At 40.1% G+C, this 26,421-nt stretch overlaps 2 protein-coding genes across 2 annotated transcripts; both read right to left on the bottom strand.

The window, feature by feature from the left end:
* Positions 1–151: 151 nt before the first annotated feature.
* On the bottom strand, positions 152–10,277 carry tdh (L-threonine dehydrogenase). Its single transcript, XM_034076080.2, has 9 exons — positions 10,140–10,277; positions 8,534–8,728; positions 5,376–5,418; positions 5,177–5,247; positions 4,344–4,493; positions 4,095–4,267; positions 3,824–3,914; positions 3,329–3,598; positions 152–1,570 (listed from the first exon to the last, which is right to left on the bottom strand). Exons 2-9 carry the CDS (start codon positions 8,718–8,720, stop codon positions 1,431–1,433), a joined length of 1,125 nt encoding a protein of 374 aa, XP_033931971.1. The 5' UTR covers positions 8,721–8,728; positions 10,140–10,277; the 3' UTR covers positions 152–1,430.
* A 5,137-nt stretch (positions 10,278–15,414) lies between these two features.
* On the bottom strand, positions 15,415–25,911 carry mtmr9 (myotubularin related protein 9). The gene is made up of 11 exons (XM_034076013.2): positions 25,836–25,911; positions 25,267–25,456; positions 24,378–24,486; positions 24,158–24,283; positions 23,881–24,054; positions 23,562–23,779; positions 22,615–22,776; positions 22,159–22,300; positions 21,312–21,532; positions 20,772–20,923; positions 15,415–17,803 (listed from the first exon to the last, which is right to left on the bottom strand). Exons 2-11 carry the CDS (start codon positions 25,446–25,448, stop codon positions 17,640–17,642), a joined length of 1,650 nt encoding a protein of 549 aa, XP_033931904.1. The 5' UTR covers positions 25,449–25,456; positions 25,836–25,911; the 3' UTR covers positions 15,415–17,639.
* Between the last annotated feature and the right edge of the window lie 510 nt (positions 25,912–26,421).

Genomic DNA, 26,421 nt, shown 5'->3' with positions numbered 1-26,421 from the left:
TTTAACTCAAATGTTGCCATGGTATGTTCCCAGAGGTTAAAGCACTGAGGCTACAAGGCTTGCTCTAAATTCATGAGAGAATGAAGATGAATCATTCTCGGGTTCAAAATGATCTTGTGTGAAGTAGTGAAAATGACCACAGATGCAGAAGTATGTGGAAAAATATTTTATTGTCAAAGCTTGTGTGATTGGAAGAACATAATTAACCGATTTCATTTAAAATGTCCAAATACAGAAACCACTAAATGTGGCAAACGCAAAAGTGGCATAAAGAAGCATTTTCCCTTTAGTGTCAAATTAATCCAGCATAGTTGATGAAAAAAATAAAATATTAAAGTCAACAGGTAGAACACTTAAGGAATGCTTTCACTCGGTGAAGCTCCCTGATGTTTCAGACAAACGCAGGGTGTTTTTCAATGTCGAGGGCGCTTGCTTGTTAGCACATGTCTTCCGAGTCACTTGCTTCAGAAGCGAGGCAAGAATCCTTCCTAGCCTCGGAAAACAAAGAATTGTGGAACAGGCTAACAGGTGTGCGTCATATTCGAGCCCCGCCTTAAATGGAGCTATATTTCCGCCAAAGATTTGGAAATTGGTCCGTGCGCAAAGCATTGTGGGGATTTTAAGAAGGCGGAGTCTACACATGTACAGCCTCAACATTTCTCGCTACGAAGTACGCCGGCCTCGGTAGAATTCCAAGTAACTCGATGACATAGTATGCTTGAAATAGTAGCTCTGGAGTAGCCTTCCTCGACATTGAGAAACACCCAGAGAGAATAAATAAAGTGGAATAAACAGAAGAACAGTTCTTTATAATAACTCTGCACACTGCTCAAAATACAGATTCACTGCCCCCTGCAAGTGATAAGATAAGGTCAGTCATTTTAACAGGAATCTGTCTAAAGTGCATCAAAGGACACAACAAAAGGAAATCAAATTAACTTGATTTAAGCCACAGGAGCTTTAGGCCCAGAAAACCGGAATATTGACATTCCTTTAAAAAGCAAAACTATTTGGATCTCCAAAGAATAACAAGTGGAAACACTTACAAAAAGGTAACATTCTCAGTTTGTTAAATAGATTTTTGCAACAATTCATTAACATGCAAGTCATCTTCTTCTTAATCCAAACAAGTTTTCACAGGCCACGTTGTTATCCTTGACACTGCAGACAACATTCCACCGTCACACTGCTCCTCACCCAGATTTTCCAGCAGAAAAAAATGAGGCAAAAGCGAAGCAGGGAGTAGACGGGAGCGGGAGGAGTGTCTCCGTTGCACTGACCTTTTCATTCTGGAGACACGGTGTGCCAGGCAAGCAGAGCCCTTCTGGTTTTACAGAGAAGTGAGAGAATGACTATGTACAGGCCAGGTTTCTCTTTGGTCAGTCTTTACATTATGTACAATGAATACTCGGACCGATGGTGAGCGTCCCTCAGTTAGCACGAGCAACTCGCGTCTCCGAGCTTAGGTAGTTCAGCATGGTCTGGATGAGCTCTGGGAGATCGTAATCGTGCTTCCAGCCCCACTCCTTCCGTGCGTTGGAGTCATCGAAGTTCATCGGCCAACTGTCAGCTGGAAAGAAGAGATGAACGAGATATAGAATTAAACTTCAGAAAGAAAACATGCTAGTAACAATTTATGGCATTGTAGTTCCAATTCACAGCATGCATTGGTTTAACTGAGTAGTTGCCATTGACTATGTAGGTTTTGCTTATACTGTAAAGCTAATTCCTCTAAATTACCAGTAGCTTATGGGGGCTAACTTTATCTAACTTAACAAAATATACTGCTGTGTAACCAACATAACTTAAACACTAAACAAAAACGGGTTTTCTAAAGGTGCGTTCACACCTGCCTTGTATAGTCCGGTTGAATCGAACCCTGGTGCGTTTAGCCGCTTGGTGCGGTTCATTTGGGTCGGTGTGAACGCAGTCCGAGACCTCTTAAGTGAACTAAACAACCGGACTCTGGTCCGCTAAAATAGGTGGTCTCGGAGCGCTTGCTTGCGAACTCTGGAGCGGTTCATTGCTGGTGTGAACGCAGTCCGCACCAAAACATAGGAAGCGCAGTATTTACGTGTCACAAGAACGCGGATATCTTCAAAAATCTTTAGCGAAAGAGTCTTTCAAGACATCCGCGGTTGTTTAGTTAAAGAGTAAAGCAGAATTAAGTGTTGAACAGTGTCGTGTAAAGTAAAAATTCTCCGTTAGCTACATAAAAGTAAGAACACCTGTCGTCGGTGAAACGCCCCTCCTCTGCAGAACGTCTCTCATGGATAATGCTGCACATTATCCCGTTTATTACATGGCCACATTCTCAACAAAGTAACGACATGACTCCCAATATTAATTGAAATGCTTTTGTGGATTTAGAAAATGATTTTATTGATTTAAAAAATAGTTGTATGTATTTAAATTGACATGCATCCGCTAAGAAAAATAGTCCGTTGTTACCGTTTGAACTAACGTAGCAACGGCAGGAACTGCTTCGACAGCGTTTTTGAGGAGCTTTTTGATTACAGATTTGAAAAAATCGTTGCTTGCTTTAAAAGTAGCACAATTCATTATGTCAAACCTTGGGAAGTATCTAGATATCCCTGCCCTAATGCCAAAGTAACTGGCAACTGAATATGTGTCGCCGTCTGACCCATGTCTAGACCGCTGCGTAAAAAGGAAGGTTTCAGCCCGTTACTTCTCCGCTGTTTTCTTGTCGCTCTTGTCTTGTCAGTTAGTTTCAGCCAAACTGTATACAGTTAAATCGAACGGACTTCTTTGTGCAGATGTGAGCGTCCTTAACAACGGTCAATAAATCCTTGACAGCGGTCTGTCTTTTCTGGATTAAAAACGTGTCACGTGTTTTTAATTGACCAATCAGAATCGAGTATTCAACTAAACCATGTAATAATGTTTTTTAACGGACGTTGTCTGATTATATAATCATATGCGCGGGCCGCTAGTGTCTGTTGATCTCCAGACTAACAGCAGCATGAGAATAACCTGCCGAAAGTGCCGATGCTCCATGGCGGAGGCTCCGCTAGAAATTGCCGGGATTTGCGTTTGTACCCCCTTAATGTCTGACCAATGGTTGAACAGCATTTCCGAGCACATGACTTGTGTTTAAAGTTTATAGTCCGTTTGTGAACGCAAACCGAACCTTCTGAAAAATGAAACAATGTAACAAACTGTCGTCTGGTGCGCACCAGAGAGCGGACTATTAGGTGTGAACGCACCCTAAATGTTTGCAGCCCACAAAAGCAGATCACTTGAGAAATCAAGTGATAATGTACATATTTCTTGTATTTCGCAGTTTTGACCATCATTTGTGACGTACCGATGGCCTGCCGTACGTGGTCCACGTCATACGTGACCTCCAGCTCGGGCATCTGCTTCTGCAGTTCCTGGGCCAGTTCTTCGGGGGTGAAGCTCATGGCATTGATGTTGTAGGTCCTCATGCTCAGCGTGTCAACGGGAGCCTCCATCACCTCCAGCGTGGCACGCAGGCAGTCGTCGATGTACATCATGGGCAGCCGCGTGTCGGGTCTCAGGTTGCACTCGAATTTCCCATTTTTGATCGCATCGTGGAAAATCTGGACGGCATAGTCTGGATAGAGACAGAAATTAAAACAAATACATATAAATTAAAAAAAGCAGTCCAGGGGTATTTGAAATAAATTAAATGAGGCTGTGGTTATGAAAGTGAAAGTATGGCGATAGTGCATCAAGTTATCAGCTGGTCTAAAAATAGAACCTGTGGCGTTAACTTTCAGGAATACATTGGTTATATGGTTACAGGAATAGACGTCCATTCAAATTTCATCTCTCTCACCCGTTGTCCCACCCCCTGGCATGGAGTCAGCAGAAATTATCCCTGGGTAGCGGAGACAGCGGAAGTCCAGGCCGTAACGGTGGTGGTAATACTGTCAAAAAAGAACATTGATTACAAATGTGGAAAAAAACAATATGCTACATTACATGTTACAATTTGTCAAGTTAAATATTGGTAGAGAAGAATAATGCCATGTCAAATGCCTAATATCTAGGCACCCGTTTGGTGTGTATGGGGTTTTACTTCGAAATAAATAAATCTGAATTCTCACCTCTCCCATCAGCTCTGCATGCACTTTGGAGACCCCATAGATGGTGCGAGGTCTCTGCACACACAGATCTGGAGTGGGGTTTCTGGGAGAAGTGGGACCGAAGGCTCCAATGGTGCTGGGGACAAACAGACGCAGGCCGTGCTCCGCTGCGATGTCCAGGATGTTGTGAAGCCCTAACAACGAGAAAAATAAACATAAGGACAACACACTTCAACTCAGTGTTTTGACCCGAGAATATGACGTCCTTACCGGTGATGTTTACGGAGCGCGCCAGGGCCACGTTGGCCTCTCCAACAGCACTGAGCAGGGCGCTGTAGTGAAACAGCCAAGTGATGCGGTTGTTCACCACAATCTCCCGCAGGTTCTTGTAGTCCAGGATGTCTGAGTAGATGAAGGGGCCTGAAAACGAAAGAAATGTGTCTTTATGTTTATAAATCAAACTTTCACTTTAAGTTGTATAAAGTATCTGAAATCTGCCCTTCCCTTGGAAGATTAAAAAAAAAAACGTATAATCTTTTATCATGTATTTTTACTGCAATTTGAGCTTGTATCAAAAATGCTCTATAAATTAGGCTTATTATTATTAATCATTATTTAGTTTTATTATTAAAACCTGTGACATGTTGTCCAGTTACACTGTTCTAATACGAATGTCGAATGTACTTATTGTAAGTCGCTTTGGATAAAAGCGTCAGCTAAATGCAATGTAATGTAATGTAATACCCAAAGCCCAAACGTTCATTACGTCTTTGGACAGCTCATTACTTGACTTTTAGAAGGACGAGGTCACAAAAAAAAAAAAAATCAATAACTGGACAGGCCTTATTTGCAAACACTGTTTGTGTTATCTGGCAATAAAGTGTAGTACGTTTGTAAAACATTAACACATTTTTGAAGATTTTATGTGATAAAAGATTGTCTCGACAATCAAGAGTGTGGATGCTCCCATTTGCCAAATTAACTAAATGTCATCAGAAACACCCATGCTTAAAAATAATAATAAAAAAGGTGCTTTGCGCAGACCAGATCTGATCAATTTCAGGAAGCAGAATACAGTACAGTATAAACACAAGTCGACTCACCACTATGGAAAACGCTGTTGGGAGGTTTCCTGATGTCGGACAGGATGACGTTATTCTTTCCAAACTTCTTTCTGTGAATCGGGATTCGGGTTACTCAATTGGAAAATGTACCAGAAACTCCCACATTGTGGGAAGTATTTGGCACTAAGAGGTTTTCTGGCAAACCATGTGATTTTCGATAGTTACTGAGAAATCTTACCTCAACATTTTGGCAAGTCCCACCCCGAGCTGTCCCAGACCACCTGATGGAGAGAGACATAATGGTGTCATTGAGGGAAAACACAATCATCATCAGAATCATCAGTGTTTGTTTCCATGGAGACTAAAGTAATTTAAAGAGTGGGCCTTGAGAAAAAAAGGTCAGAGTACCCTAACCCCCCCCTCCGATACCGGGGGAAAAACGCGTCACTGCAGGAGACGGCGTCTGGGGGCTTCTTAATATTTAAAAACATATGAATGTCTTATACTCAAATAACGGGAAAAAATGAGCCATTTTTACCGAAACAAAACACAAGTCTCACAAGAAGCGTTAGTATTAGCCCTTAGTGAAAACGGGCTGATGCTACTTCCGGTGCTAACTAGCAAAAACGATCTTTAAAACGTAATATGTTCTGCACAAACTACATATCTTCTGAAAGCTAATACTCCACAGATTATTTTGATATAAGTATAATCACTGTAGGACACAAACTCACTGAGCTAGCAGCCAGAACAGAGCAAGAAAACAACAACAGTGTTCTAAACCATAACAACAATTATGTCTTACAGTTGTTGTTTTGTGATCAAAAGTCGTGTTCAAGGGAATAAAAACGCTGTTTAAGGTTAATCCAATGTCTCTTAGTCACTTTAGAATTGTTCCTGATAATCCATAATTACATTCATGGCCGCAGAGTAGGTATAAAGTTTTGCAGTCCGGGGCTCAGGTTGTATGTACTCTCTCTGTTTGTATCTATTAGTTGTGTATTCGGTGTAATCTATAGTAATTCCACACTCGCAAAATACAAAATGGACGCCGCTTTGTTGTTGTAGCGTTATCGTTCCGTGAGAAACTAAAACAATGGGAACATCATGTTGGTGAACGTATAAATAGATTAATTTTATATAACACGGCAGTATATAAATAAGGCTGTATTGTATAACAACCCAGTCTATCTATATATATTAGGGCTGTCAAACGATTACATTTTTTTTTTTTTTTTTTAATCAGATTAATCACAGCTTAAAAATTAATTAATCATGATTAATCACCATTCGAACTATGTCCAAAATATGCCATTTCTTTATGTATATGGGGTACTTCTTGACCACAGAGTGTGAATGTTGTGATCAGCTGTTTTAGCGCAGTTCTCCAGTGAAGGGGGGATTCTCCCTCCGCAGCCGGTTGGCGTAGTTTCGACAAAATTCCGTTGTACAGACCGACGTTAACAGCAGCCCTGTCTGTGCACACGGAGACCGACTCTGTCGTCTGGTGATCTAACCGCCTTCTGGAAAAGCTTCACAAGTGGTCGGTACGCAAATGCACTTTGTGACACAAGTGACGGTACGCATTTCAGATTATGCACATAACCTGCGTACCAGTTATGTGCACCCCTGTACTACAGCAAAAGTATTCTCCGTCGGGACTTCCTGCAACAACACCACGCCGTTATCTTGATTCTGATTGGCCAGAAGACATTATCAAAGATGTTCTATTGAGAAGACGATCACTACGTGACAAAAGTTTTCAAAACCGTGGCTACTGAAATCAATCTTACTAACTGCTGTCTGTGCAATTTACTCCGCGCGAGTTGGCAGACTTTATTTTGCTTACTTTAACATCATTTTTCATGGTGGGGCTAAGCCATTTCTTGGTATGGGTGTAGCATACCCCAGCCATACCCTGGCGCTGCCACTGGTGGCACGTATGGGGCGGGCCATTCTGCACATGCGTTAAATATTTTAACGCAATTAATTCAAAAAATGAATTACCGCCGTTAACGCGATAATTTTGACAGCACTAATATATATATATATATATATATATATATATATATATATATATACACACACACACTGTTATTTCACACACGCCAAATGGATGCTGTTTTGTAGTTCTACAGACATTGACTATTAGCTGTTCATAAATAAAGCTGTATTGTCTCAGTCTATTTGTGTATACTGTTATTTCACACACGCTAAATGGAGGAATTATTTCTGATTTGAGTTACATTTTTGAAAGAATAAGCCAGTGAAGTAATCGATTTTGTTTTTTTCACAGTGACGAAGATGAGTATCAAATGGCTTCTGGATCACAGCCATCAACATCTGCTTCATCCGAGCTACGATGTGCATCAGATCAGCATACAGTTGCCCCAGAGCCATCAACATCCAAGCTACGCCGCCGGACGTCTGCACCAGTACTAACTCAGCCTCCCTCTGCATCTTCTGATTCAGTGGACAGACTGTCAGGAGGAAAGTGAAACGGGCTGGTGTGTGGCAGACTAAGATTGTTACCGTTCCTGACACTGTAGTGGACTACAACAGAAGCATGGGCTGCGTGGATGTGTCCGATGCTATGATTGGGTACTACAGCGTTCACCACAAAACCATGAAAGGGTACCATTTTCTGGACATTGCAGTGGTGAACAGCTTCCTTCTCCACAAGGAGCTGCACAAGATGAGGGGTGACCCCGGCAGGACGAAGCCACACACCCAGAAGTCCTTCAGGGAGCAGCTTGCTGCAGACATGAGGGGTGAAGTCCCTGCCACTCCCCCCCCCTCCCATCATCACTCGTATGCATTCCCATGTATTATGGGGAAGATGCCACCGCGCTCAGGAGGTGCTCTGATGCTGGCAACACAACGGTGAAGACCTATCTACTGCACTAAGTGCCTGGTGCCTCAATTCAAAAACACTAAACACATTCAGGTTGTGTACATTTTTTCTGTTTTGCCAGTGTTTACAAAAAAATGCTTGTGGTGTTATTTCGGTTTTAGTGTAGTTTTTTTTACTGTGTTATTTTTGAAATAAATCTGCTCCTGTTGAAGACAAATTTATCCTATGTTTCCTAATTTGTATTGTGTAAGTAAACCTTCCTATAAGTGTTAGTCGGGTGATAAACATGTAAGGACTGTGGCAAAGTCCACACACAGACACACCATTTACATAAAAGAAATGTATTTTTTTTTTATAAAAACACTTGTATTTGGATGGAAGGATTACCTAGTGACGATAAAATTATTTTTACAGTATGGTACCTGGAAAAAGGTCAAATGGCACTGATGGTATCCAAATGTGCCCAAAGGTCAGACTTTTTTTTGCTAAAAAAAAACTGTTTATCAGGTTTGTAATATACCAAATAAACAGATGCTGCGTACCTGTGATGAGCACCTTGGGGTGGTCTGTTTCTGAGAAGGACACAGAGTGGAAGCTGGCATCAGACGTCACCTGGCGAGGAGAGAAGCTGATGTTGCGCACAGCCACCGTGAGGGGCTGGCAGCTGCACCCCGGGGTGCCGAGCAGGGTCTGCTTTACCACCTTACTGAGGGCTCTGAGGACAGGCATGCTGGTACCTGTGGAGGAAGGAAAAGTGTGTTTACACTTTAGTGTCAACTGCCAGAGACACAAGTGAAATTCTTTCATGAGGTTTTTTTTGGAGCTGTGAAATTCTCCTTTTCCCACCCAAAAATATTTTAATAGCACATTTCTGTGGCCAAGGCATGAAGTTCTATGTCAAGAGATTGTTGGGCTTCTCTCCAGATCTCAGGCGCCAAGAGACAGACTGGTTACAGAAATGGCATTGAGGGAGTCGTTTACTTCATTTCAAATGCATCTGCGGCAAAATCACATTCAAACATTGAAAACGGTCTGAGAGTTTGCAAAGCAGCAGGGAAGACACGTAAGCTTCAGTTAAATGCAAATGACATGCCATTTCCAAAGTGGCGCAAAGGAGCTCTCGAGCGCATAGCAACCCAAACACTTGTTGCGTTTCACTCAGTCTGTTAACTTGTACACAACTTTATGAGAGACACCCGTAATTCATATATTTTTAGAAACGAACACGACTACAGAAAAGATGGAGAACTGTGTCAGCACATTGAAAGCAGTTCTCACAGTGCAGCCTCATAACTTTTAACGAGCAGGTTTAATCGCATTATAAAGAAAGCTTCCTTTGTTTATCACCGAGCTGTGCATTATTTTTCACAAGTGTGCCTACCGAGAGTGCAGCGATCTTTCAAAAAAAGTAAAGAAGAGAGTAACATAATCTCTTAAAATAATATATCATGTAATAGATGAAAGGCTATTATTATGACACGGCAGATAAATGAACAGCCAAGGTTTCTGTTTTATATTCTACGCAAAAAAAGCGCTCTTTTTCTATCTTGGATGAAGTATTTCCCTTGCCACATCACCAAAGGCCAATTCACTGCATTACAACCCCGGTTTTACGCCCATGCAGGAGGCGGGTTGTGTAATGTTCTTCGTCATGGTGGATCTTGCAACGTATGTCTTTAATGGGTTCCATAATTAAAGGGTTAATTGGCGTGGCTGCTTTTCCACGTGGGCAATGGTGGTGATGAACAGTCAAAGGAGCATGAAGATCCTTTTCCTTTTCAATTAGTACAAATAACCAGCAAGCTTTCGCTTTCTTACTAGGCTATACGAAGTTAAGTATCTTTTAAAAATGTGTATCGGTGAGACACAGTGAGCCACTCGGACAGATGAAACCTGGTCATTGCACCGGAGTCAGTCTGTCTCTTGGCTCAATTACACCAGTGTTACACTAGTAGTCTGAAATGAAGACATTATAAAGCATATAGAAGAAGTAGCCTACGTTCGTACAGAAAACACGTGGTCGGGGTGTTGAAATTAAATAAAGGATTGTATATATTCTTAAAAATGTCTTAAAACGGTCTCTAAACTAGTGCAGAGTAATACAAACACGGGGCGGCGGACTAATACACGAAATGTAAGTTTTCTCACCGGTTATTCTTCTTCAGGACTATAAACGGTAAAAACTCCTGAGTCGCTTTGTGAGGATGAGATGCTGTTTCCTCCTCTGAGCTGCAGTGCTCTGACGTGATGCTCGTGTTATCTCCGGCCGGTATTGCATCAGCTTCACTATATATCAGCGGCCATCTGGTTTCAGTGGGAGCCGGCTTTCTCTCGGATTGGCGGAGGCTCGGAGGTGCGGTCCTCCCTCACAAACCACACCCACTGAGAGTGACTGTCCCTCCGCTGACGACCCTGTCAATGAGTTCATTCACAGAGCACCGTTTACGCGTTTCTCCAAAAACGGATTATACTCAGGGATTCTTGGTGTGTAGACTGGTCAGAAATGTCACATTTAGAGGATTTAAAAATGTTGAAAGAGTATGCCAGGGGTAGGCAAGTAAGTTTGGCCGTGGGCCAATTTTTTGCTGAGCCACAAGATGGCAGGCCAGAACATAATCAAAGCCTAATTCAAGGAATTGATTTTGGTAAGAGGGCGCAGCGCCACTGTTCCCCGGTTCAGAAAAAACTCTATCGCTGATAACCCTCCCCATCAACACTCTGATGCGCAGTCAGATCCGCTGATTGGTTCACTGATGATATAGGCACCCAATCCACAGCCTCTCGCTAGACCCGCCCAAAGGGAGGCTCGTCCTCTCTAGCCCCATTTCAGTCCCAAAGCCAGGGCTATTATCTGTATTTTAACAGACTTATCTTTTAAATTGAGGTGTATTTATTGTTCTCTTCAAAGTAAATTTTTCTCTGAAATTGTAGGGAGGATGGTCCTCCCTTTCCTCAATGGACGAACCTCCACTAAGTAAAGTAGAGTTATTAACTAGGTAGCAGTGTTATTTACATACTTTTATTCTGATAAGTATTGTCAAGTTCTCTGGATTTTTGGCATTTATTTGAGTGTTTGCCCACATTTGAGAGGCTTGAGGGGCAACAGAGGACGCATGGACAACTGGAATCCTTTTTCCTTTTCTTTATTTAAACTTTTCAAGGACACATTAGGATTCTTTCAGGTTGAAAACCTTTAAAAAATATTAAAGGACAAAATAAATCAATTACAGCATGTTTTGCTTTGCAATTTAATATATTATAACCTAAATTAATCAGTAACCAAGTATTTTACTCAAACTCAATGTATTTAATAGTTAAATAAATACTTTAATTGACCTGGTTCCCCACAACCACACATTTGCCATATGTGACCCGCTCTATCGAAATCAGTCGGAAATCGCAACGGCTCATTTCATAATAAACGTGGATTTGCGTAAAAAATAGTTGTTCGGGTGTGTTGTTTGTTTTAAATAAACAAAGTCTTGGCTTTCAGAATATGGAACTTTTATTTCCAAAATCACACAATACATACATGTTTGAAGCTTGTAAAGGGAAGATGACAGCTCTCCCTCGTGCTCTGCTCTTCCACAGCGCCGCTTCCCCTCCCTCCGCTGACATTATGAATGTACGTATGGACAGAATTTATTTTACCGGACAAATTCGAAACTTACCGGTCATGTTTCAATAATAATAATAAGAATGGTGTAGCAAAGTTTACGTTAGCAGGTAATCACCGGACTATGACAGGATATGTTGATGTTTAAAACTCAGTTAATGGGAGTAATTTGTATATTGTTTCAGTTTATAATCGTTACAGATCGAAAAGTTCAGATTCATTTTTCAATAAATGATTCCACAAACAACATAATTATTACATTCAAACAAACTACTTGTAGTAGATGAAGTACATTATTCAAAAGTGTACATTAACTTTGGATAATAACACGGGAGAAACGGATCCTCTCTTTTCCCCTCTCCCTCTCTCTCTCCTGACAGCCCGTCAGTTTCTCATGCAGCGCGCTAAACAGTCGGCGGGGCTTCATGTGATTATGCAGCAGCTGATCTGATCTCTCTCGGGTCCGGTTATACTTCACTCGCGTTTATGTCCATATCGATCAGATCCAGCTCTCCTGATCGGCCTTTATAGAGAGCACCGATCAAACTATTAAGAGTGAATATCGGCGGATAATGACCGGCGGCCGATCGATCGGAGCATCCCTAATTAGACATTTTGACCAACAGGTTTTGAATTTACCGGTTTTTAATGAATTTTACCAGATAAAAACCGGTAATTACCGGCTATCAGAAACCCTGATGTGTGACTCTCGGTCCTATGTTGTAAAAAAAAAACTAAAAAAAAAACTCAAAATAATATTTTATTTTTGATTCTCAAAATTACGGGCCAAATATTATTGCTGGCGGGCCAACAATAGCCCGCGGGCCGCCTGTTGCCGACTCACGGAGTTTGCTATATATGGTATATTATAAACACGGCAATTTGTTGTTCTTTAAATTAGGTTTTGCTTTCAATTTTCTTTTTTGTATTGTGAAAAATGTCAAGATAGTTTTGTTGATTAGTTTGTTTGACAAGGACAGTGCATTTTAATAACATTTCTGAACATTTGGCCAGAAAGACCAGAGATGATCGTTTCTATCATGAGTTTCAGGGGAAAAGTGATTCCTATGGGAAATATTTTATTTTCCAGAGAACAAAATATGTCTTTATCAGAAGCTTGTCCGGTTGTTATGAAAGACAAATCATTTAAACCCCACCTTTGTATGCGTACTGTCAAAGAAGGCTACAAGAAAACCAGCAAATATTCACATTTTACCGGCGGGGAATGTTGTTAGCTTCTGCTGCGCTAATGGATATAAGAAGCTGTTTCTACAATAATGTGGAGGGAGAGCTCTCCTGTCACACTGAGAGGCACAGTGAGGTAAAGGACTCCAAGTGTTTAGATAGTTCACTTTAGTCTAAGTTGTCTCAGTGGGTCTCAAACGTTTTGATCACAATTTATTTAAATAAATATTTCCAAGGCACTCCTTTATAATTATTGGGATAAAACAGGTTTGAAATCATTCCAATGTATATTCCATGGAATGCTCTTAACATCCCGATAGCAATGAATATCTTAAGTGCTCCATAAATCCATAAAAAAATGTCATCTGTGGAAGCCGTAATACTGTAAAAAGCACGACCGGCTAAACAGATTGGATTGCCGCCCTGTCTGTCAGCCTTCCATCTCGTGCACGCACAAATGTATCTCGTGCCCTCATTGGGTGTGCCGTAATTGGGCGTGCATTGCGCGTTCATGTGTGTTGGAGGAGGTGCTCTGTAAGGAAGTCTGAAGGAAGGGGCGGATTCTTTTCGGCTGTGTACTTTCAAATTTTAGTGCACTCGAGCCGGTTTCTGAAACTTACCTACCCCACCTTTAACTGATAAAATAAGATATAAATGATCCACAAAAATAAAACAAATTAGCCTACGACATGTAGTATGTAAAGCGCTTTGAGGGGTCTTAAAGACTGGATAAAGCGCTATATAAGTACAGTCCATTTACCATTTACCATTTACATGTATTTGTTATTGGCTATGGTAGGTTATCGGTTATGTTCACATACTTATTTGATTATTAAAATACAAACCGATCTTTTTCATATGTGTGTTTTAGAGTTGTATCCCCTAGATCAGTCTCTAGTAATTGTGCGCTCAAAGTGCACCAGATTGAAGCATTTTACTTTAAAATGTTAAAACAAATCTTCACGGGGGGGGCACCCCCGGACCCCCCTAGAGGATGTGAAGTCCACCCCCCAATTAAAACATGTTCATGCAATACTAAATACATTTGAAGCCTTTTTATATAAGCTGTCCACCATGTCAATACGTTTCTCTGTTTGTAGTGTAGTGGTCTTTTGTAGAGGTTTTTCATTGCCAGCTAAAATCTTGCCTAGGGCAGCAAATTGGTCAAAACCGGCCCTGGTGTCATCCCCACAGCACCCCCCATTTGAAACATGTTCCCACGGCTATGCTAAGGGCTAAGTGCCTTACTCAAGGGCACACTAGTGGATTTGAACTCACAACCTTCAGATCTTCACCCCACCTCACTATCCATTAGACCACCACTATCCCATACAATAGTACGTATGTGTGTCCAAATGTAGGTAAAACTATATACATTTCAAGTTTACCCTATTTTCCACTTGGAGCTGGACATTAATTCTACTCCCAAATGGCAATATGTTAAACTTGCATAAATGAAGATTATGAAACATTGTACAATTGCTTTAACAAAGCCTGAGATATAACTTTGGGATTTTGAATTTAAAGTGAAGTTTTGTTGGTTTGAAAGTGATTATTATACCTCTATGTCCACTGTAGTCTAAGCAAAACCTCACTATAGTAGCCTACAGCAGAAGTGCATGTCCTTGAAAGCAGCAGGACGGTAACAGCAAGTAGGACAAAATTAGTTCACATGTCGACGTCTATAGTCAATATGTTAAATAAACATAGCTGCAATACACGTAAAGCTAAACTCTTTTATTTTTAACAGAATCATCAATATGCATGTTTATCAGGGGAAAGATATGACGTGCACACAGTGTGTCTGACATTGACATTTGTTTGCAGTAGATAGGAGAGAGCCAAATTGTTGACAACATCTGAGCAGGGCGAGAAAAGGATGGCTTTAAATCTGTGCTCGTCTGTGAGTGGTCGACGAGTGCACACACCCACGCCTGTAATCACTGAGCGGGAAAACAAGTCAATATGTAAACTGATATACTGGCACTAAAATCAAAACCAGGTTTTCTTCAAATAAGAATAAGATTGCTTCTATTTTCAAAAATCACTGACATATTAAGAAAAACTGATAACTGGGAGATTACACCTTTTTTTCTACTGTAGTATAATAATAAACCATGTCTAACCCTGGCTGAGAATATCTGGTTAGCAAAGAGACAACATTTCCACTTGATACCCTAGTGCTTTAAATTAGTGGGCAACAAACCCAAGGCCACATCAATAAGGAGAAGAGTGATGGTTGTACGTAAGCACTGTAAACACTGGCGGCCATCACATGCCTCCGTCAGTCAGCTGATCCGGGGCTATTTATTCTGCAGGCACAGCATGGCAACATATTTTGTGAGGGGGGTGGGTTGCTGTTTACTAATCTTTGGACGAGCCACAAGGGGAAAGTGACCTACCAATACATTGGAACTGCATGTGACACTAAGCAGGTGACACTATAGAAATGTTATGTAAAAATGCTGTTTGGTATTTGGCCAATAAAACGTCATTTAGTCACCATAGAGTTGTAATGATTAAGGTATATCTAAGTTCAATTGCTGCTAAATGTTCCACTTGCTAACTAAGTACAAATATAGTAAAAATACTTCAATAATAAAAGAATCAAACATGTTGTTGAGCTATAATGTTTAATGGCTTGAAAACTTGAAAAAAACATTTAATCTTTTAAACAATAATATAGTTTTACAAACAACTGATCAGCAGTAATACAATTACTTATTTTTTGTTCTGATTTAGCAGTAAGGCATTGCACAAACACAGTAGAGTTTAGTTGCAAAGCTACAATCAATAAACAATAACATTATTCACATTGGCAAGCATAGGAAATGTGTAAACGTGTAAATCTAACCATCAGCTTGACTTAATGGTTCCACTCATACACACCAAAGCAATGGAAGGTGTTCTCTGTTTCTGGCAGAAGGAAAACATGCAGCTTTAAACAACGTTCCCTTTACAAAGCAGCTTAATGTAGTGGCTGGAATCGGTTGTGTTTAGTGTGAATATAAAATCATTCTTAAAGCAAAATAGATAAAAAGTATGAAGATGAGATGACCACCAGCAGAGAAAAATATATATCTTACTGGCAAAACAAACACAGTTGGCCAAGAATGACCACTGTGGATTTGTAACCTAAGAACAGCCATTTTTTGTATTTAAAGTGCAGCAAAAAGCTTTCTTCTTAGTCTAATGCTAAGGAGGCTACCTTCACCCATGGCAGCATTGACAGACGCGCTGTAATGTAACTTTGCAGACACACATTATTTGTTGAGAAAATGATCACTTGGATAAAGCCTTGATATCTGCTACAGTTTGAGTTGACATCATTTAGATATATTGGCATGGTTTTTTTATGTATTATAATAAAAATACATATACTTTCTAATGTTTTCAACAAGCTGACAACAAAAAGTATGCTCATTACAAGAAATATATTATATTTTCCTAATTATTGATGAGGCCTTTAACACAAATGACATTAGTTATGAACTAAAAACAGCTGATACGCTTTTAGTTTGAGAATGTACTTGAAAGCAACAATTACAACATAACTTCAATAACCAAAATGTAGATTGGTCTTTAAAGTAATATATGAAATAAAAATAATATTTTAAACCTCCATCAGCTCTGTTAAGTCTTGCTTATATTCATTTGACCAACATGGCCAGCATCACTGTGGCAACAAGACCTTTCATTTTTGCATCAATGTCAAACACATTTGACTAATATTACACACACCGAGTTTGAAAAAATGCTAAATGTGTATAAGCTTGTGTTAAATAAGTCTTTCTCAATGCCTCCAGCTGTGCTCCTCACTGGAATGTCACGTAATGACCATATAACTACACAAGATATTTTGGTCAGATCCTTATTAACATACAGTAGAGTAGGCGCTGACCCTTCCTACGCTTATTATATCATCTCATCGTGCAGCAGTCACATGCCGTCTTATAGCACCCTATATGTTGCCATAGTTACTCTGCAGTGCTTTAGTGGAATATACATTCAGCAGTATGTTTGGTGAAAACGAGTACCCTGTAGTAAATTAATGAAAAACAACAATGCCCAGAAATTCCTCGGAATGATCAGTTATTTTCCGCACACACAGCTGTGCACTAATTCTTCAGTGAAGGTAGTTTCATTGTCATTAATCTTACTATGTTTTTAAATCATTTAGGTAATGAGATGCCAAAAAGGGAAACGAATACACCTTTACAAATGTCCAAGACCTCAAGATGACTTCTAATTTCCTGACCGACGGATAATACATTTACAGTGATTCATGACATGGAAAAGCAGCGAATTCGGACATTTTAGAAAGTGTAACCAGGAAATGTTTGCCGTATTGTCTTCAAATATTACTGAAATGTTTATTTTTTATAACTGAACAGCTTTCAATTATTTTTTGGATGATTGACTGATTGGTTTATAGACTAATTGTTTCAATCTATTTAAGGGGACTCTGAGATTATGTGATTTTTGTTTCTGTGTCTTACAATTAATTTAAATGACAATACATGGTTAAATTAGCGTTAAATTGACGCTTTATGAATGTAATGCTTTAGGGCACTATTTGAGTCTATTCCGTTATATAAACTGGGTGACATAAGATTATTGCATGAGTGGAAAATCTTAATTTGTGTTTAAGGCCATTCCTTTACATTTTCCATCTGTTAGGAAGCCATCATCAATCATGCACACATTCTCCTAGATATAATGGTTTGACTTGTATACTCTCAAACATGTGAAAATAATGGCCTGTTATCTGTTTAGTTACATTTTCACATTTTCTACCTCGTTCTCCCTTCTCGCTCCTCTCCCCTCCCTCCCTCCCTCTCTCCTCTCTAAGGCGTCTGCAGCAGAGGGTCCTCCGTCTCCAGCTGGGCCAGCTGCCTGCGCAAGCTGTTCACTTTGTTCTGGAGCTCCTTGTTGTATTCAATGATATGAACCATCTCCTCATAGGCCTCGTCCAAACACTTGGAGGAGCGGTTCCAACGAAGAAACACTCCTGCGACACAAGAGAGGAGAGCACAGTGAATTATCTATGAAGTATTTATAAAGTACAACATGTAAAGTGGAGTGGTAGGAAGGAAGTGGTGTCTCTTTTCCCTGTAATGCTCAAACAACAGTACGAGTCTACAGTTTTGCTAGCGGCTATTTGAGTGCTTTGAGTTAGATGGATACAGAACGATTTACCATGATAGTTTAGCATTATTGAACCGAGAATAATAAACACAAAATGCTCAAAATGCTGTAGTATGCTGGAAGCATGTCTTAACTAGAGGGAAGATCCTGATATCTTTATGAAACTGTATCCATTGAAATCAAATCATGTCACAATAGCTTTTCTAGAAGTGCAATAAATAACGCTTTCATGTTGAGTCAAGTTTGCAGGAAATGTTGTGAAATGATGAAATCCAAGAACTCCCTTGCTGTCAAAATAGATGATCGTCAAATAGTGTAAAAAAAAAGCAGATCACTGTGAATCCGTATGGCTAAGAAATCACTTATTTTTGCGAATAATTTTGTCATTTTATTCATTTAAATTTTGTAAAAATAGAAAAAAAAACGTATTTGTCTACATTTTTTTACTGGTGGATTAGATTCCAGATTAGTAGAAGTATAATACACATATTATAACATGAAATTGGGGCAGGGTACTGGAGCTCAATGTGTACATTTGTGGAACAAACATTACTGAAATGATTTAACCATCCCTGTTTCTGAAATGCTAGACAAAGACACGACAGTGAGCCAACATGGACGACACATCTAATCATAGCTCCAGTCCCTCTTTGTGTCAACGTGAAGAGCTACAGATATGGACGTCCATGGGGGCTTTTTGGTTGGCCCCTGAGTGTGCGTCACTCTCAAAGGCTCACATAAACCGGGTGTCTGTTGAATTTCACGTGCTTGAGTTGTTCTCATACTTCATATAGAATCAGGGGCTGAGGCTTTAAGCAGGAAGGGGGCCCCTCCAACAGGTTCGCCTGAACCTCGTAACCCCTCCTCTGTCATACACCCCCCCCCCCCCCCCACACTGCTTTTCTTTATGAATGGCGTCTGCTTTGAGCTGATGAGTCAGCAAATTCAAAATAGACTGCACTGGGACTTTCTGGAGTCAATTTAACTGAACCCACAATTATTGTAATCTACGTAATCCCTTTGAAGTTCCAAAGAAAAGGTAATCATTAAGTTTGTGTTTGGAAAACCCCTATCACATTCTAAACTAAAGCTCCCTATAGGGACAGTTCAGCGAAAAAAAAAAAAAAAAGCGCAATTTCGTTTGACCTGTCGGGCTATTTATTCATCGAGACTGTTTTTGGTGTGAGTTGCCGATTGTTAGCTATACTTGAGACATCTCCATCCTTTAGGAACTTCCACTGTCCATCTTAAATAAAGCAACTTAGAAAGCAATGATACTAACTTATTCAGACTTTTTTTAAATGTGTGTTGTGTGTAATGGATTCATTGTATATCCCAGAATTCATGACATGTTGGGAAAGCAGTGGATACTCAAGTCGACCATAAATCACTAGAAACAAATCTGAAATCTGTAATGAGTGTAGGATGAACAACAGCGGCGTGATATAATCTCATTCTCACTGTGTTTTGTATGGAGGTTAGTTTAAGGCTTAAGGACACCAAGAGAGAAAAGAGCAGTATGCACACTTTGCCCACGCAGAAGCATAATGAAACCTCACTGTTTCACTGCTGGCTCCATCATTTGGTGCATTGAAACACAACATTTATTTTAATAAAAAGGTGGCAAAAGTATTTTGCAGAATTGAAATCAAGTTAAGAGCATAAACCAAAAACCTGTCCCTCAAATAAAACAAAAATAAGTTGACATTGTTGTTTTGTTTGAGGGACAAAATATAGAGGTGTGCCACAGAACTAAAATTAGCGTGCACGTGAATGCTCACTGCTAACTTGTAGTAAAACGCAACTGCCCAGGTGCCAGTGAGGACACCTTCTGTGCGACCTATAATAAGACAAAAATGGCGGGCAAACACGTCAACGAGGTGCCTGCGAAGCCATCTGAGCAATGTCCAAAATGTTAAGGTCTCAAGAGCCAAACGAGAGGGTCATGTGAGCCAAAAGGCCACATGCCACATGTGATAGTTCAGGAGCCAAGGTGGATGTTCACTGCTGGAAGGTTAAAAACAGCTCGCACAGTATTTCAGACTAAAAACATTTACTTATTTTATTATACCTGTGTGCTATACAACAACAACAATATTAAATATTAATATCCACAGAGAAAAGTTTGTTATATTGATAGTTCATTCTCACAGAGGGAGTGGTGAGTCGGAAGGTCATCTAATTGGATAAGTATTATACAAAAAAACTAAGAAGAATTTAAAAGTTTGAAACCTCTAATATTAATAACAATAATTTGTTATTTGTTTACGTTTTTGAAAATGAAAATCGGTAATACGGTAAAAAAGATTATGAATGTTAAGTTTGTACAGCAGTGTGGATTTTCTTTGTGACTTTTGGATATGGTTGTATATGATAATGATATACAATAACATACCATATTGCCTACTTTTTTTTAAGCAACTAAGCTTGCTTTGGTTTTCACTTCTTCAAAAGTAGTGATTTTTGTATCTATTATTATTCTCTATGTGTATATAAGTTACATAAATTGAAAACGTCCCAAAAAAAAAAAAAAACTTAAACACATAAAAATATTTGCACAGCTGTAATTATGTCTTCAACATAGGGCCCAAAGTAAATGGGACATGTATGTATGCTGCAGCATGTAACAGTGGTGAAACCATCGACTAGGGTGAAACCAATAGCTCTCCCTTGTGGTGGGATTACAGAGGGCCTGCCTGAGGGGAAAAAAGTAATCATAGATGAGACTAAGGAGAATTTAGGGCAGATTATCTGTAGTTTTTCCCAGCTGTATTCACACTAACTGTAAACAATGTTAAGATCTGTGATATATTGGGGTATCTGTCTCCTACCTTCCCACAGCAGCAGGCTCTGGGGGGCCACAGAGGGCCAGATGACCAGGCTGTTGGCCTCGTAGAGCGGGTTGGTCAGACGCTCCAGCTCCTGGGGCCGGTTCACCCAGGACCAGAGGGACACGGCCTTCTCAGGCAGAGACAGTTTGGCTCTATGGAAAGGATGAGAGGATGTTAGGTGGTTGCAACAGATTGTAAAAACTGGGCTTGAAATCTGTACAATTACATATTCCACGATGAAAAAGTTAAATATCTTAAATGGAAAGATATTACAAGGAACAAAAGTCACATAATCCACAACTGTGTAGCTGCTTAGAGATCCATAATATGGAACAAAGGCTACATAAAATATGTGATGCTTTGTTACATGAAATTAAGTGAAACCACACTTTACAAACATACTGCAAAAAGCTTTATGGACACTTTTTATACATTTTCAGGTCTAGCATTAAATAAGGCATGTGTACCTGGCAAAACAAAATCAATAAGCTAATGGCCGACGTAAGCTGGTGGAGCAACCTCACCAGACTCCAGACTCACCTCTCAGCTGTGCTGTTGCCCAGGAAGGTGCCGAACTGAGAGGCATAAGAGTGTTCGAACACCAGCACCAGGAAGCTCTCGCTGAATTCGAATGAGCACGGAAACTGGCGCAGGATCTGCCACACGCAGTCCAGGAAGAGCAGGAACACCGGAGCCTCCTGGCGAGGCTTGCTGTTGGAGTAGGCCGACTGAGCGCAGCGCTGCTGGAACGGGTGACCCGCCTGGGACGGACAGTAAATAGGTTAGAGGTGAGGAGAAGGAGTGCAAAGAACACACCCATCATGATGATAAAATGCTTACTTGATTAAGGTGCAAATGTTTCTGTAACCCTATTTGTGCCCATATTGTTTATTGTATAACCGTTGGATGAATAACAATTTGTATATAAGAACGGTGTGTATTTTCAAGCATTTAAGATGACTTTCCTTATAAATCTCAGTCATTTAAAGGTCACCTATTATGCAAAATCAACTTTTTCATGTCTTTTATACATCACCATGTGTCCCCTCTGTGTAAAGACATTTTGGAAGTTTCAGGAAAAAAGATTAACTCACTTTTTGTCCTCATCCATTTATATAAAAACCTGTCTGAAAAGGAGCTGAACAGATTTTGGCCACTTTATGATGTCATAACGATTTTTGGCACTTATTTTCATCTAAAGTAAAAGACAGAGAATCAGCACTTTTGAAACAGGGAAGAAACTGTTTGGTGTTTTGAGCCAAACAGTTCAGAGACATGTTTGTATACATCTGAGACCTATAACATATTGATGAAAAACAGTATAATAGGGGACCTTTAATACATCATAAGGGTGATAAATATTTGGGCGGAGGTTCCATGAGTGTACCTGGAGCCACTCTCGCTCCACTAGGCTCTGGAAGCCTCTGATGGTCCTGCAGGCTGGATCCAGGATGATCTGAGCCAAAGAGGTGACCTGCAGGGTGGAGTCGGCCCCCTCTGTGCCGTGAACCAGCACTGATGCCCCCTCCCTGACACACACACACACACACACACACACACACACACACACACACACACACACACACACACACACACACACACACACACACACACACACACACACACACACACACACACACACACACACACACACACACACACACACACACACACACACACACACACACACACACACACACACACACACACACACACACACACACACACACACACACACACACACACACACACACAAGTGAGTCAGTATGAACAAAGAAGATTTATTGTGAAACATATTACTGGTTTATTAGTATAAAAAGCAGATGAAACATTGCTCCCTGACCTGTCGATGCACTGAGCAGCCAGGCAGGCGGTGGTGAGGATCTCCTTCACGTGGGTCTGCCAGTTGGAAGCCTCTAGTTTGCTCAGCCAGCGGTCCATACTGTGCGACTGGTCGTTACACGCCTCCACCAGCTTTATCAGGCTCTCCTGGAGGACGTTAGATCTGCAAATGAAACATTAGTCGCAAAGTTCAAATAAATGACTGATGTTTATTTTTGAGGTTTGGTCTGAAGTGAAGGTCTTTCTATTGACTCATTTTATCGCTGTTGAAAAAAAGAAATATTGAATACCAAAAACGTTTGATTAAATAATATATATTTTAATATCAGTTTACAAATGTTAAAAACTTGATTTTTACAAATGGTATCAGTATGCAATGGTGTTACTACACACATTTATTTTTAGAAAAGTAGCTAAATTCTTAAAATAAATTGTAGAAATATTGAGTTACAAGTTAAAGTCCGGCATGCAAAATCTACTTGAAGTAGAAGAACAAAAGCATTGGCATCCAAACAAACTAAGCAAGTAAAAGTACTCCTTATGGGTAATAGCTAATTCCATAATCATATTAAATTACTGGATTATGACTATTACTGCATTAATGCGTCTAACACAGCTGATGAGAGTGCGGCACATTTTAATTACTTTATTTACCGCTGCTGAATATCTTAACTTTACTTATATAATCATACTATGTTTATTAATAAAGTGTATTTTGTAAAAGCTAAAAATCTAAATCTGGCTTCCAAAGCATAGTGGAATAGAAGTATTAAGTAGCATAAATAGAAATACTTACTTAAGTATCTCAAAGTTATACTTAAATAATCGTACTTTGTTACATCATCCCTGTCAGTATCACATTCCATTCAAACACAGTAGCTTGTAGAACTCTGCACAAATATTATTCATCACTTTATGGATCAAATGGAGCCCTTAATGGCCGCTCACCTTTCGACCGCCTTGTGAATCCTCCTCCACTGGGGGTAGTTCGCCTCGGACTCAATCCCTCCACCTCGAGCTTTGGCCTGCTGGGCCACGTTAATTGTGCGCGTATCAATGATGTAGCCACGTTTTCCCGGCCGCAGGGTGGCATTGATCAGCTTCTCGTCTTCCTTACACCTCCGCCCGTTGGTGCCAGTCAGAGGCTGCCCTGAACGCATCATCACCTGAAAGTAGATTCCGTACAATTAAAACTAAAACATGCCAAAATAAATCCACACTTTTCTCGCAGCAGAAATCATAAAAAGGCAATTCCCCAGGTGCTCACCATGCCATTCTTTTTGTGGTAGTAGCTCAGTACTGGGAAACGGCCACCGTGACGGAAGCTAGCTACTTTCCTCAGCGTGTCGTCATCAATATCTTTGGGCACTGCCACCAGAGGAGGGTACGATGGACACACACTGAAGTCCTTGTTGACTTCACTCAGTCTCCACTCATCTGTCTGTTAAGAGGAATGGTGACAATGTAAAAGACAGATGTTGGGTACAAAAGATGACTTGAAGAATATTAAGTGTGAACATTTTTGCCACTAATCAAGTCCATACCATCGTCTCCAAATCTTTAAAGGCATCCAGGGGAAGAAATGACTTCCAGCCGTCTTCTATGACTTCAAACATGGGCCGGTAGAAGAAAGGGTACATCAGGGAGAGTATATCAAGCGTGGACAGAGCCTAGAGAGGAGTAAAGGATGTGTTTCAGTTGAACACATTCAGAATTGACATTAAAAAAGGTAAAAGTGAATATTTTGCCGTTGTGTTTCTTTACCTCAATAGAGTTGGCAATGTTGAGACACTCCTCCAGGCCAGGGATGTCGAGCTGGATCACCCTCAGGTCTTTGCATTTGACTATAATGGTTCCCAGAGACCCTGCAAATCTAATAGGGAAGTCGGAAGATTTGATTAAAAACATGAACTTAAAAATGAAGTGAAAAAGGACAAAATGTCCCTGTATAAAAACACTGTAGAGGTTGGGGTTCCTCCTGGAACTTAAATCTATTCTGTACCTAAAGATTTGTGTGCTTTAAGTAATACTCCAATCTAAATTCAACCAAGGCTCAGGCCTCAGCGCTATAGTTTGCCCCTTGAAATTGCTCCTATAGTTATGTTGGGGATATAGAGGAGTTTTTTTGTTTGAGATTCTTAACAGCTTAAGTTTAATTCTTAATCTCTTGCCCTTTTTCCCTCATACAAAATCAACTCTCAACCACCGGAACCCGAGTGTACGACATCCATCATTGCAGTGACAAGATACACTCCGATTGAAACTTCTGGCACAGCAGTTTCAGATCCTCTTTCCACTTCAAAAGTAGATAAAAGTAGAGCCGGCATAACGCTAAAACAGAAGGAAAAAAAATGCAGTGAAATGTCCTTATTTGTTGCATGGAATAACAGGAATTGTCTTTTTTTGGGGTGTTTTCACAGCCGGATGTTTTTCTGAAATTACTTCACCAAATAGTTTCCTGGTGACCTAGATGAGTGTTCACAATGGTGTTATAAAGAGGTCAAACAATGATACAAAATGCACTGCACAACACAAACCTTTTCATGTGTCTTTTTAACATAACTAATGAAACTCTAGTGTGAGCATTACATTGCCTGAATCACAAATTAGGAAAAAGGTGTAAAATACCCAAAACAGTAAATAAAAAGATCACCTTTTCTCTATGCAGTCAATGTTTGAGTGAAGCAGCCACAGCTCTTCTGTGTTGTCCTGTCTGGAGGAGAGAATCAGGTGATGGCCAGTCAAACACAGAGTTCCCTCCACAGTGGGCATAAAAGGCCGATGTAAGACCACCCCGTCCACCCTGGGGGTCTTAATCAGCTCTGCAAACTCCATGATCTGACCTGAAGAAACGACAGCAGACACAGCAGAAACAAGATGATGGTTTTCAAAGCATACTGACAACGCTGCTTATTAGTTAACGTCACTACTGCTGAGACAAGCTAACGTTAGCCCAGCTGTGTTGCTTCTAAATAAACACATCATGTAAGTCCATTAACATTACATGATTTAATGCGGCAATAACATGTCAGCTAGCTCAAGTTAGCTCGACTCAGGAAATGAAGTGGCTAACCTTAGTTAGCTAGCTAGCCGTGTCACACCGTGTACATCGTCCGACATGTTTATATTCACTTCGAAATTACAACATTACACACACTTTAAGTGTACAGTGAAACAATTTACGTGTTTCGTTTAAGATAAAATGATTAATCGTACAATTACCTGAATCTCTTTCGTTATATTTGTGAATGGGCGAGACTGGTACGTTCACATAAACAAGCCGACAGGAAACAACTGACTTGTGACACTCAGGATAATCTGCATACATTAGCAGATCCCCATATTATTCTTTATAAAATAATAATAATAATAATAATAATAATAATACTGTGTGCATCCCAGTCACTTTGGATATCAACGGTAGGCTACTGTTAAATACGCGTTTATAAACCCAATTCTGGACTAAATGGGACCAAAAATATGCAATAAAACCAAAATGTCAATGTATGTAGGTATAACGGAATACTCAATTCATCCTGGTAGTCGAGTCTAAATTGCCCATAGAATTTGAAGTTAAAGAGTTGAGTATTTGTCATTAAATCATCTCGTAGATTAGTAAATAGCTGTACTTAGTTACTCTGTTAAGGGAAATATAGATATTTATGTAATGGAATTATTTGAAGAACAACATATTTCCTCCATGGCACTAAAGTCTCAAGTTCTGTTGTTTATATGAAGCTGCTTTTACATTTTAGGCTCATCCATGTTTTCCTCCCCAGCTGTTGGAAACCCCTAGCCATATTAAAAA

This window comes from Pseudochaenichthys georgianus, chromosome 24 (genome assembly GCF_902827115.2).
Source record: "Pseudochaenichthys georgianus chromosome 24, fPseGeo1.2, whole genome shotgun sequence".
In the NCBI taxonomy this organism is placed as follows: Eukaryota; Metazoa; Chordata; class Actinopteri; order Perciformes; family Channichthyidae; genus Pseudochaenichthys; species Pseudochaenichthys georgianus.
Note: the sequence above shows the minus strand (reverse complement) of the source record. Positions and strands in the feature narration are given on the sequence as shown.